The sequence below is a fragment of the Nesoenas mayeri genome, assembly GCF_963082525.1.
Source record: "Nesoenas mayeri genome assembly, chromosome: 6".
Lineage (NCBI taxonomy): Eukaryota > Metazoa > Chordata > Aves > Columbiformes > Columbidae > Nesoenas > Nesoenas mayeri.
Genome location: NC_137545.1, coordinates 16962139 through 16975593, shown reverse-complemented (window position 1 = coordinate 16975593; position 13455 = coordinate 16962139). Strand labels below are relative to the sequence as shown.

The 13455-nt window shown below is 43.3% G+C and overlaps 1 protein-coding gene across 1 annotated transcript; it reads right to left on the bottom strand.

The window, feature by feature from the left end:
- Positions 1-435: 435 nt before the first annotated feature.
- NEMP2 (nuclear envelope integral membrane protein 2) lies at positions 436-11912 on the bottom strand (the record flags this gene model as incomplete). Its single annotated transcript, XM_080346493.1, has 9 exons — positions 11843-11912; positions 9655-9770; positions 8053-8281; positions 7807-7879; positions 6833-6926; positions 6019-6133; positions 5140-5365; positions 2714-2890; positions 436-661 (listed from the first exon to the last, which is right to left on the bottom strand). The coding sequence occupies exons 2-9, from the start codon at positions 9742-9744 to the stop codon at positions 436-438; spliced, it is 1230 nt and encodes a 409-aa protein (XP_080202619.1). The 5' UTR covers positions 9745-9770; positions 11843-11912.
- Positions 11913-13455: the final 1543 nt, after the last annotated feature.

The window sequence follows — 13455 nt, the reverse complement described above, 5'->3', positions numbered from 1 at the left end:
ACTCACAGCATCATTAAAATTGTTGACACATAGGGTTCTTGCTAAAAGTAGAGTATTAATAATGGCTTCTCCTCCTCTAGTGCTCAGCACAGAGGGCTTGACAATTAAAAGGCCTAAAACAGATTCTCTGTTCTCTAGAGGTAGTATCCCTGGAAAAACAAGGCATCCTGGTGGGACAGGCTGCTGCCAGTACTTGCTTTGGAAAAAAGCAACCTTTACTTCCAAAGTACCAATAGTATGGGAATCCTCTGCACTTGAACAGCCCCTATGGTTTCCTTCTGTCAGGCAACATCAGTGATACAGGAAACAGTTTTTTCAAAAATCCTTGTTTGTCCACACAAGAAATCACCAAGCATGAGTTCTCAGTCCTTCCTTTCTAGGATGAATGTGCTTTCCCTTCTCTCCTTTGTTTTTTTCTGGGATATTTCCCAAAGCTCAGAGCAACTCAGTAGCATATGGAAATGAAATTTGATTATGCACTTCATCTTCATCCTCCTCATCTTCTTCATGGATGGAATTGGCTGAATCATCTTGCTCAGATTCTGTCCTTGTCTCAAAGAGCTGCTCTTCCAGGAAGAAGCTCCCGATGCCGTATTCCTCATCATGCGCCCTTATTTCTGCAGCTGAGATGTGCGGAGATCCCAGGACAAAACCTGCAAACCTGCCAGATTTTTAAAGGGAAAAGTTGATCAACTGAGAATGAAAAAATACTGTGAATACAGGGGGATACTGCCAATTAAGCTGGGATGTTGTAAAAACAAACCCACAGGCAGTGCAGATGAGGGGGAAACTGCAGCACAGAACAGGGAGTCCTGAACAACAGAGTATTGCAATGGATGGCAACAACCTGAAGATTTGTTTTCCTGCCTTGTCACCTTTTCAGTCTTTTCTATATAACCTTTGCTCTCCTGGAGGTCATCTGCAAGGTCTTGTGACTAAGCAAGAAAGATTTAACTTTGTTTTCACATCTTGTCAGTACTTACGGGGCAATCCAGAGTAAGCATTTGTAGAGCTGGATAGGTGGTACTTTAGTTTCTAAAAATAAGGCTGTAGCATATTTATGACAAAGGCTGTAAGACTCAGGTAAGTTGATGTTACCAATAAAAGGAATAAATGGCGAGAACTTTGCATTCCTGCATTGCTGTGCTATCCCCTTGCTGCTGGTGCTGCATGCACGCTCTGGACAAGCTGAGCCAGAGTCTTACCAAAGAATTCCTGCTTTGGGTGAACCTGGAGCTGCACAGTGGGAATTCTGTAGCTGCTCCAAGTAAATGCCAAACCAGAGGTCTGGCACAACAAAGCATGAACGTAGCACTGTCCCTACTTTTCAATTTGCCACAAATCTTACTTTCAGCGGGCAACTACATTGAAGAGAGAGAACAGAGCTGGAGCTTTCTGGCAAGTGCGTGGCAACAGATGGCAGTTCTGACACCTGGGTAAGTGTCGACAGCATCAGAAGAATGTAAGAGAAAGGAAATGCAGCTACATTCTGGAGTTCTGGTAAACTGATCAATAATTTACATTTTAGACTTACCGTGTCTGTGAAATGAACATTGTCACCTCGCTCTTCTTGGAAGCACTGTTAGTTTAAATGGGGAACTGCTTTGGACTGGCTGCGTTTTACGGGTTTGCCTCATGTTGAAATATCTTAATGGAAGCTAGAAGGGGAACTCAACTTTAAATCAGCATTCTGTTGGTTCTCCTTTTTTTGTGGTTTTATAGTCAACAGTTTATAAGAACCATATTAACGAAGTGACAGCTAGAAAATACATGTGTCTTGTTTGTTTTGTGTACTTGGCAGTATTTTGTTTTACAAAACTGCAGTGAATTTTCACTTTTTGTGTCTTTCAATCATGCGACCGAACAAAAGTAGCTTAGAAAATATGACGGCTTAACAGTAGATCTATAAAACCTGTCAGAGAGGGTGGCTGTGCGCCCATCCAAGGACGATGAAGGTTCTGAAACTAGTTTTAACTTTCTATTGATTAAATTCCAAGCTGACTGGGGCTCCTCTGAAATGGTGACGCTTGGTTCTGTGGAAAGGGCCAAGTCTTTGTGGCTGGCCAGTACGTGGAACTCTGCTATCCTGAAGTTTTGGTTTTGATGGAAATACACTGCTTTTATGATTCATTTTATATTCTGCAAGATTTTCTGGCTGCATTTACGTGACCCTTCCCAACCCGTATTTGTCCTAAGTTTATATATTAAGCTATATCTGCAGCAGCTCTTCTATCTGTTACACTTCCCAGGGGCAGGCATTGATTTCTTTCTCTATGTTCTTAGTCTTAGGTGTTGGTTGACACTTCAAGTAATGGGAGTCCTTGACTGTGCAGGAATCTTCAGGCTGAGCGTGTATCTTCAGCCTGCTCCAGTTTTACACAACACAAAAATATAATGCTCTAAAAACTGAAGAAAGGGGCATTTCACTGGTTAGATGGCCATCTGGGTCACTGTGGAGAAATTTGGAGGCATTGTAGAAAGCACCTGCAAACTCTCAGAGTAATTTATTGTCAGGGAGGAACAAATGGGGTTTAATACCCCCAGCAAGTAACATCCTTGAGAGGTGTGGCTGTGATCTTTAGCAGGATTACTCAAAAAGATGAAGCCACCCCCACACCTGACTGCATGCAAAATAAAACACACAACAGTGCCTGAAGTAGCAGTGGGGTCTGTACAATGTGGTTTTTGCTTTAGAGAAACCAGGTTTTCTTACCGATGTGGGGACTGGAGTTTGTATACAGCCAACCAGGATGGAAAGTTGGGGTTCCTGCAGAATGAGCGTAGCTCCTCCAAAGCTCTGATAGTTTCTCTTTCACCTTGTTCTCGATATTCCTCTTCAGTAAGCCATTTAAACACTAACTGTTTTGATTTAAAGTGATTCTTCATTTTTCTAGAAGGAAAGAAAAACTATTAGTATTTCTGAAGTCTTCTGGCACATAATTATTGTCTGTCCTTTTTCTCTAGTACCTGCTATTAGCATGCATTAATCACTTTTATCCTTGAGGACAAGCTACTTTCTTGCATTACAATTTTAAGACATCGAATGTTTGCTAGCCTGTTTACCCTAGGTCTTAACTGAAGTTGTAGAATTCCACGGAGCGGTATCTATTAAGCTTCAAATGAGCTTTGGATTCGGTCCTTATTGTGTATGCATGGACTAAAATCTCAGAGAATTAAATAGATGGCTGCTTCCTCAGCCATTTTTAGGTGCAATATGCAAAATGTGTCTTTGCAGAGACATGGGCTGAATCAAAACCCAGTCTGCATATGTAACTTTGGAGATAAGCAATGCTTTAAGTCTGTTATGAGTTGTTCATGTTGTTTACTAGATCGCTTCTCTTAAATCTTGCTTTAAATTACAAAACTGAGTAGTCTGAGGCCAAAATGTTTACAATCTGATGTTTTTTTAGCTGCTGCGTAGTGATGTATAATATAATTAGATATCAATTAGAAAGTGTGCCATGTTCTGTTCCCTTCTGTCGACTGCTTTCAATTTAAATGTTGTGATGAGTTAAGATAAGCAAGGGCTGGATGCCCATAAAACCTTCAGCTCTGTATAAAAACACCTGCACCAACCAGCAGCATTCAGCTTGCCTCCTTATTTCCCTGTGCAGCAAGAATGAACTGTAGCCCTTGTTCAGGTCAGATAGTGAAGGTCTTGCTGGCTCAGTGGCATCAGTACTGATGTTAACCTCAAATAATGCAAGATTCTTAGTTGTTTTGATACATCTGCTGCTCTGAACCGTGTATCTGGCATTGTGGCCCCGCAGTTTGGTGCTACTGCTTAGTGTTTTGAAACAGGAGAAAAAAAAACAAGTCCTTATCATTCTCCTAAGAGGAGCTTTGCAGAGCTGGATTTCAGTGCTTGTTTGTTTTATAGAAGCATCAGTTCATGAAAAACAAAAAGAGATACGCATGGAAAACAAACTGCAGTGTTTCAGGGTAAAACGTGTGTTCTGACTTCTGCAGTCAAATCTTACTGATTTTAGAGTGAGTTGAACCTGCTTACACCAGGTAAGTGTAGATCCTGTATGTTGCTTTTGAAACAGCTGGTGCTTCTCAGCTGCAGGCAAAAAATCAATCTTCAACAAATGATAAATTCTACCTAAGATAAAAAAAAGCTTCAACCCAGTCTGCACTTCAACATCTAAAAAGAGCACAAGAGCAAAGCAATATGTTCTTCAAAACTAAACAATGTGTAAAGGACTAAAAATGAAATTCTTTGTTTGTTATTCTTTCGGTGATGCCAGTTCTAGCCTTTGCCTATTCCTGGTTCTCTGCGGTTCAGAAGTGCACAGCTATGGAACAGTCTGCACTAAAGATTCGTAATCTGGATGCCATCACTGAAGGTAAAAAACAGATGCAAATTGGCAGGGCTTTTTAGAATCTCAAGTGTTGTATTTGTGCTAAAACATGCTTCAAATCTGAGGGTGAACAGACATGTTGTTCCCATATTGTTAATGAAAATACTTAGCGAATGAAGGTCTACATATCAAAAGCAGTTTTCCTTCCAAACACTAAGATGTAAATGGGGCTCTGGGAATACGGGCGGAATGTCCCCACAGTGACAACAGCTTGTTTCCACAAAACAAAGGTAGACACATCTAGAATAACCTTGGGAAAATAAGATCAATGGAAACCATTATTTTTATGGACATGGGTTTTCAGTCTCTGAGCTCTACACTATCTAACCTACATGGACTGTCACTTTTAAACATCTGCTTCCTCAGTGATAGTACATTGTTTTATCCCGTAAGGTTCAGTACAATACCTGCAGATTCTCTCACTACACATAAAACCAAGGCAGTATTGGTGCTGTCTAATCAATTCACCAAACAGAAATGTTTTGGTCGCCATATGCTGCAGACTAGAAGGTTCTACATTTGTACTTAAGAGCAGAGTCACATTTCTCCATTCTCCATAGATCAAAAGTCATGTTTAAAACTGCCAAATGGAAAATAATTAAATTCCCATATCTCATGAATTCATACTTTTTCTATTGCGGATTTACATTTGGTAAAAATATGAACTAGTACTAGAAATTAATAAATCGTTATTGAAGCGCAAGGGTTTTTCATTATCAGCCTCTGATATTTCCTGGTGCCACAGGGACCTGGAGATTCCCAAGCAGCTACAAACCTGCCTATGTGGCAAGCGGCGCCAAGGGGGTAGCAGAGCCCTTTTGAGCAGAGGCTGATGGCTATGACTGCATACGCAACCTGAGCTATGGTGACACCACAGTAAATCAAGACGAAGGCTGTTAACTGCAGTGTCCACGTGAACAAGGTTATGCTCAGTTCAGTAGTAAGTGGCCCATGCTGATAGGAAGCAGCAAAGCTGGTCATTCCAACAGCCAGAAGATACCCTGTAGAAACAGAAAAGAAGAGCATGGAGAAAAAGAGGCAAAAACTACCCATATAAACTTTATCGGTTTGGTTCACAAAGCTTGCACCTGCTGTAAAATACAGGTTGCTGTTTCTTCTGTTTTCATACAGCTACCTGCATTATGTTGTAAGTGCTTCATATTTCAAAACGTGCAAAGAGTTCAGGAGGTGACCTGTGAACAGGCTTCAGCTAACGCTACGAGCTAAACACGAATCTCGCCATGCACGACTGTCGGGGCAGGTGCCACATCCAGAGATGCGTCAGCCCCTGCAGCCACATCCCAGTGGCAATTTATGCATCCAGTTCTCCCATCCAGCAAAATACAAACCAGCATAGCTGCCCCTTTGCTGTTACAGGGAAAGTGTGTAATGGTGAATCAATGAATGGATAACAGAAGCAAAATCTGCTCTTAAAGATGCTACTGACCCACTATATCAAACTCCTCATTTAATGATATAAGGAAATGCTCCTTTGAGTGGATTAGGAACCCTTGGAATATTCCAACACCTACAGCTTAGGAGAAAAAAATATTCTATAAATGAGTCACTTTTTTTTTTTTTTTTATTAGCAGGTATTCATCTAACCACCAAATTAAACCAGAATCCACAGCATGTTTTTTGATAATTTTCTTACCCAGCAAGTAGTTTCTGTGCTCAGACCACAACCACTGCATATTCTCTTTGAAACAGTAAATAAAATAGAGAGAGGACATCCAGCAGCCACCCATTAAGACCCAGAAGGTACTATGCTGGAAAGAAAAGAAAAACAACTAAAAAATCTTCAAACTATTTCAAGTCAGAACCAGGACCATTGTGTGCACGGGACCTCCCAGGCAAAGCCAGATGTGATATCTGGGAGACCTACAGGGCTTACAGTCTGTGTTAGACTTCCACTGTAAAGGGCTCTGCGTGCTTCAAGTAAACAATATCAATTCTAACTGGAGCAACTGCCTCTCTGTATTTGTGTATCATGTCCTAATGTCATGGGACAGGCCTATTGCGGTGTATTCCCAATTAATGTATCCAGCAATACTGTGGGAATGCACAGAATTTGTAAAAGTGAAGGAAAAATTCACATCTGCCTTGCAATTAATTGTATCTGGTGAATGGAAGAGAATCTGTCCCACTTACTGCTAAACCAACATTTTTATTTAGATTGATTCATACATGCAAAAGTAAGGTTCGCTCCAGTCCAACAAAAATAACTTCTGCTTCAGAATAAACTCTTCTTATATATCAACAATCTCCTGTTTAGTTTAAACTCAGGAGTGAGCAAACTAGAACTTGATTCTGACCTAATGATACTTATTTGACACAAGCAATCCTGCAGTCACTTCAGCACAGTTACCTGGCCACAAAAACAGAGCAAGGTCAGAATCTGGCTCTGTACTCTTCATTTTCTATATTATGATGTTGATTATTATTTTGTTTTATAAATGTAGATTTACCCTTGGAATAAACCTTTTAAGGGTCAACAGAACAAAGACTAGCAGAGCAAGAACACCCAGTATTACTCCAGAAAGGTAAAAGAACGTGGTGCTCCTGTAAGAGAACGAGAGAGAATATGGTGAGAAGTATCATTTGTACTTGGTTAAGATGCCAACATTTGTAAAAACAGCAGTGATCTTCAAGAAGAACTTGATAGAGCTATAAGGTAGAGTTGTAGTGACATGGTTAACAGACCCAGTTTAGATATTAAATCAGTGTAAGAAAAATTCCCAACAGATACTTAAGCTCACTGAAGTTGTAAAAGGCTAAGAGATGGTGCTGGATTTTTTTTAAAGCTCGCACTATTTTCTATTTCATTTACTTTCTAGTTTCTAGTAATTTCATTTTCTTCTATGTATTGATATGGTTCTGTACTGCAAGAAAAGTGCTACTTTTTTAATTGAAAATGTAAAAAAACCTCCACAAACCAGTAAGTTTTTTTCCTAAGCTTTATGCATTTGTAATTCCTGACTCTAATTCAGAGTTAACTCTATAAAACCTGTTGCTGCTCTGCTTGTTTTAGAGGTGCCTCCTGACAATTAATTTATGACTCATTTTGCTTTGAAGTCATGGGCCACGTATTTTGCTATAACAATTGAGTAACCTCCATTTATTTAGCATTCGGCCAACCTCCCTGGTCTACAAAAGGGAGAGAGAATTTGTCTGCCTCCACACACTTGCTCACTGAGGCTTATCTTGGTGTCAGCCCTGCAGTACACTTGGATACAAGAACCCTGACACAGCTCAGTGATTAATAGACTACAGCACTCCAAGACAGGTCACAATCTGTCCAAACACAAATGGCGTAAGTTTTAAATATGCATTCAGTTTCCTTATTTCACTTTCCCAAAGACCTGCCTCTTTAGCTAAGAAAACAGACCAAAGATACACAGACTTTGGGAAAGAAGGCAAAAACCCAGCAGCTAGTACTCACCTGCTAAGGCTGTTTGCAAAATGGTACAGAAAAACTCCAGCTACAAACAAAAACAAGAGCTTTCCATCTAGCACTAAAAAAGGGGGGAAAAAATAGAAATGGACTTTAGACTAATTCAATCTGAAATGCTGATTATATAAAATATCAATAGAAAAGTCTGAAGCTTCTTACAGATGAGATGGTATATTCAGTAACACTGGCAATACCAATCTATCTGTAATCTATATGGAAAGCTTTTTTACTTACTTTCTCGTTGGACACTCACTGTATATGGCTCGGTTTCAAGGGGCTGTATTTTGAAACAAATATCCTCTCCATATTGTTTTATCCTTATGAAAGTTTCTGTAGATGTTTCTGGTTCCCAGAAGGTCTGGACAGCACATGCAGCAAACTCAAAAACAGTTTCTGCATTACGACAGTTGCTTTTTTCTGAAATAGGCTCAAACCTGAACATTTCTCTGCTGTTAACTTTCACCTAAAAACAGACAACAGAATACAGAGAGAAGTAGCTTAGAATCATTGGGGGGTTTTGTTTTTCTGAACGCCATACTTGAGATAATGAAAATCAGTATAGAGAGCTCAAGAATAAAATGCTAGTGCAATTCTCAGTTGTTTAATATTGGCTAGTAATATTATGCAAAGATTGCTTAGGCCTTAAAAGGTGATTCAGAGAACACAACATCAGCAAAGTTCTATGAAGGAGCCTCAATCCATCCCAAAGCTCAACGGGTTTGGTTTGACCACGACACTTGCCCACACACAAATTTCTAACAAAACCAGTAATATCTGACTGACCACAGTTTCTTTTGTGGATGTTCATACGCTTCTCCATTCTCCCCTGAACCGTAAGAAATTGGACTTGCTTTTCTTGTAATTAATAATGCAATCTTCATGTTAGGGACAGAAATGAGGAAAAGGAAAGATACCACAACCAGACATTTCAATATAAGCATGTTCCTGTTGGATGTTTTGGCATTTCTTGCTAGTTCCGAGCACCCTCTCCCACCAAAATGGTAAAAAGATCTTGTCCACTGTCTGAGATGGAATGGTTTTCCTGGAGACTGTGATTCATTGTGAGCTCTCCATCAGGGCCTATTAGACAACAAAGACCTGTCTGCAAAAAAGTGATGCAACAGGTAATAAAACAGGCTTCTACGGGGAGAAAGACAACACATCAGCAAGCAATTTGTTGTGGGGAAAAAAAATCTTAACTTCCTGCTTTTAAACATCTATTCCAGGAAAGCTTGTGTGACTGCTGGAAAGTTTTGCTACCTGAAGTCTGCTACCATTCATAAAAACATCCGCAGAACATCCCTAAGGAAAGTCCCGGGAACAAAGAAAGAGATGTTCCACTTCCTTATAGATGTGAGAGAGAGAGGAAAATTTTGTGGGAGGAAAACTTGCTCCAAGAGCAAATTCTTCCAACAGAGGTGAAGTGAAACTGTTTCCCTCCCTTGTCTTCCCAGGAAAAAAAAAGGAACGACACAGATAGTCAGTTTGTTCCTTCAGCTGTTATTGCTTCCACTAAGAGATTTTTATATTGCTTCGAGCTAATCTCTAAACATGTTTCTTGTAAGATGACCCTCTTATTCAAAAAAACAGAAATGCAGGGCGGCTGCTGCTGTTTTTTCATTAGTCGCAATCTAATACACCCTTGGTTCCTATACTGTAGCCTGGTACGCTGTAGCAAGTGAGTCACTGAACTGCGCTATATCCTCAAATTTAAAAGTTTTACACAGGTGAGGATGATAAACAAACACAGTTGTTACAGAGGTTAACAGTGGTCCATCAGCAGAGGAGGTGTGCAACAAAATAATACGTAACACCAACGTTTATGTAGCCTCTTACCTGCACAGTCGACCAGATGTACTGTAAGTGAATGGTCCTGTTTTGCACATAGCAATAACAGTTTTCGTCGTGTTTCTGTATTACATCCATTTCCTGCAGAAAGCTACAGTTTCTACCTGGGGGGGGGGCAGAAAAGTTAATGTTAAGGATGTATCAAATATAAATGTATACTTTTTCCCCATTTCATTGTTCTGTATGCTGAGGGAATCATATGCAATTTGCAGATAATCAAACATAAAAACTATGCTGCAGGGCATCACATTCAATATGACTTAGATGAAAATTCAAATTAGACTTCAAGTCAGAGTAAATCGCAACACCTTTGAAAAAAAAATTAATCTAGGGTGATATTTCTAAAAAATGTAATCCATAAAAGCTTGGCTTCGGTATCAGTGTTTTGATGGCACTGGAATAGGCCCCCTGGGCCAAATCCACTGCCGGCACGAGTGGGAGTAACTCTGCCGGAGTGGATGCTTATAGCAGTGGGGAATGCAACTGTGGGAGTCTGAGCAGGTAAACAGGCTTACGTACAAAAATAGTCACTCAGCACATGACATGGCTGCTGATTGCAGAAATCATACCCCTCTGATGTTGAATAGCACAACTCTTTAAAACAAAATTTCCTGAGATGGTCCAGCTGCAACATCATCGCACAACTGCACTGACAGCTTTGCCATTAAGTCATTTATCTGATCAGGGGTGCTAATTGGTCTAACTCCCCTGAAACACTAGTGACCAGCTATGGTCTTCAGAATTAGACTGCACTTCTGAGCAGAAATGCACCTAAAAGATTTACAAAGCAAACTGAAGAATAACAAACATTCCAATCTATATACACGTGTAAAATATACCCTGCAGTGCATTTCCACAGTGTTCCAGGAACATAATTAAAGAGAAGAATAAAGGAAATAATTGCAGATCTGAACAGAGGGGATCATCTGGCTCACTGAATAGAAAATGTAGGTCTAAGCCAAGCTCAGTAATAACTGCTAAAAACACTGTCATACACTCAGGACAGCAAAATGAGTATGTGCAAAACAGACTAAATCCAGACAGGAGATGCTGTTTGCAGGTAAAAACCTGCTCTGACTCTATAAGGAAGCTGAGCTCCGGCTAAATTATTTTTTAACCAATTTAATTAAGCCAATGAAAAATACCTGCATGTATGTTATTATTTAAGTTTATTAAGTCATTCCAGAATTAAGGTGTCAACAGATGATCTTGCTAAAGTAAATTGGATTAAATTTAGAATTTGGGAATTTTACTGTGAAAAATTAACCGTCTTATTAATTTTCATCCACAGCACGGAGGGAGCACAACCTTGCAGATGAGGACTGGCTGCGCTGCTTAACCAAAACCAACCAAAACAAACCAAAAGCCATGGGATGAAGTCACAACAGGATTCGTTTGTCTCTGAGAGGTGCTGCCGATTGACAGTGAGCAGGTGAGGTTGGGCACTACCCAGGGCTCTAAACCAAGATGATCTGGTGATGGGAACAGCAATGCCCCAGCAGGACCAAAACGTGGCCCTGAGTGCACCCACCTTCCTGCTGGTGCATTGGGATTTTCATTTTAAGGCATTTTCTTTAGAAACATTATTTGCTTCAAACATGGCATCGGCTCCATAGAGTGCAACAATCACGTTCCAAAAGGAAAGGATGCTTTTGAGCAGGTTAACCGTGAGGTGCAGGCAGATTTCGGTGACCCTGAGGGCAACGGCCAGGCTCTGAGGCAGCGGGCAGAACCAGCAGCTGCTGCGGGATGCGGAGGGTGCCGGGGACGCGGCAACGCCAGGACACGGGGAGCACCTTCCTGGGTTACGTATTACTGCAAATAGGAATAACCTTTAGGGGAGTACGCAGACCGCTCTGGTGGAAACCGAACTGCGACGGGACAAGCAGGAACAAACAGCGAAGCGCCTCGGGGACGCGTCTGGCTCCTGAAATGCGGGCCGAGGAGGCCGCGGCCGCTCCGCAGGGCAGCGCCATGTTGGGCGGGAGCGGAGGCGGCGGTCGATGCGGTCGATGCAGGGACACGGCGCGGAGCACAGCGCGTCCCGCTCCCTGGCCTCAGGGGGACGGGGGTGAGGACCCCCCAGGCAGAGGAAAGCGACCCCCTACCCCGGCCAAGCCCACCGCTGCTCTCCCGGCCCCGCACAGCCCCTCAGGGCCGGAGGGGAAGCCAGTACCTGCTGCCGGCGGCTCCCCGCTGCCCCCGGCCGCCCCGCACAGCGCCAGCAGGAGCAGCCCCAGCCGGGCCCGGGGCGGCCGCGCCGGCCTCATGTAGCGCCCGCCAGCTCCGGCCTCGCCCCTACCGGTAGCGGCGAGGGCGGGCCCCGGCGCGGGGAGGGGGCGGTGCGGTGCGGCCCCGGCGGCTGGCTGCCCGGCTGCCCGCGCTGGGCATCGCGCCGGGCATCGCGCCGGGCCGGCCCCGGGCGGGTCTCGCCCCGCCTTACCCGGAGCCTCGGCCGCGGGCAGCGCTGCCGGGTGTCACGGCCTGCCTTGGCCTCTCGCTCCTGTTCAGCGCTTCTGCGAGGCTAGGAGTGTGCGCTTGGAAAGCGAAATGAAATATGAATGTAACAGCTCGGCACAAGCGTTTCTTGGGGCTGTGGGGCTGTCTCTGCCTGGCTGACCAAAACCACCGACTGCCCGTGTCGGCCAAGGTGTAAGCTGGTCAAAAAAACACTCATGGGAGCAGCTTGTGACACTTCCCAAACCTCAGGCAAGGCTCCACCCAACGGGTCAGAAGAGGGTTCATGTCCACCTCCTCAGGCACCCTGTCCCCAAGCCCCTCTGCCTGCGGGAAAGGCCCAGCAGCTCCCAGCGGCGTTGGCTCCGCCACCGACTGACACACGTTCTGCAGACCTTCTGCACACCCAGATGAGCTCCGCGGGTGACGTGTTACGGGATGATGCAGGTGAACGTCCCCAGCTTGTCTGTGTTTCTCAGGCAGCCTCAGCAGAGCCTGGAGCAGGACGCCCCGTTCCCCGTCAGCGCTGCAAAGACACGAGCTGGGTCGGCTCAGCACGGTCTCCGCTTGCTCATCGCCATCCTTTTAGATCACTGGTGAGTCACAGGCAGGGGTGGAAAGGGCTGGAGCTTTTTTCCCATTCTATGAAAATCAACAGACATGATTTTGCCAAGGAGCTCTGGCATCACCAGCCTCTATTTTTACACCAAGCGTTACATTTGGCCTTACCTTGCTACAATGCATTCCCTTCCCTGTTCTGAAAACTATGCTGTTTCTCTGCATGAAGGTTGATTTTGGGCTTATTTTGGATTGTTTAGGGCTGGATCCAGTTCCTGGGGATCACAGGATAAGCTTTTTTAAAGGGGCTCCCTACTGCCTCACACTTATATCTGCAGGGAGTGGGCCGTGTGGGGCTGCAGCTCCTCCTCCTCTTCTTTCTTTCTCTTCTTTCTTTCTCTTCTTTCTTTCTCTTCTTTCTTTCTCTTCTTTCTTTCTCTTCTTTCTCCTCTTCTTCCTCCTCTTCTTCCTCCTCTTCTTCTTCCTCTTTTCTTTCTCTCTCCTCTTCTCCTCCTCACTCCTACACCCGCTCAGTGCTGGCTGAGCTAGCTGACTTGAACTGTGGATTATTCCTCTCGAGTCCTGAGGAAGTGGAGAACAACAGCAAAAACAGTTGGGATTTGATAGCATGTGCAACATCTCACAAGCTTCAGTCTCCAGAGGAAGCAGTGATTGATTTAGATCTTTGTCTTTATGTAATTTGGGTGTTGTCTTTATATAACTTTTTGGGCTCTTCCTCTAACAAATGTGGTGAAGAAATAAATGCTGGATTTT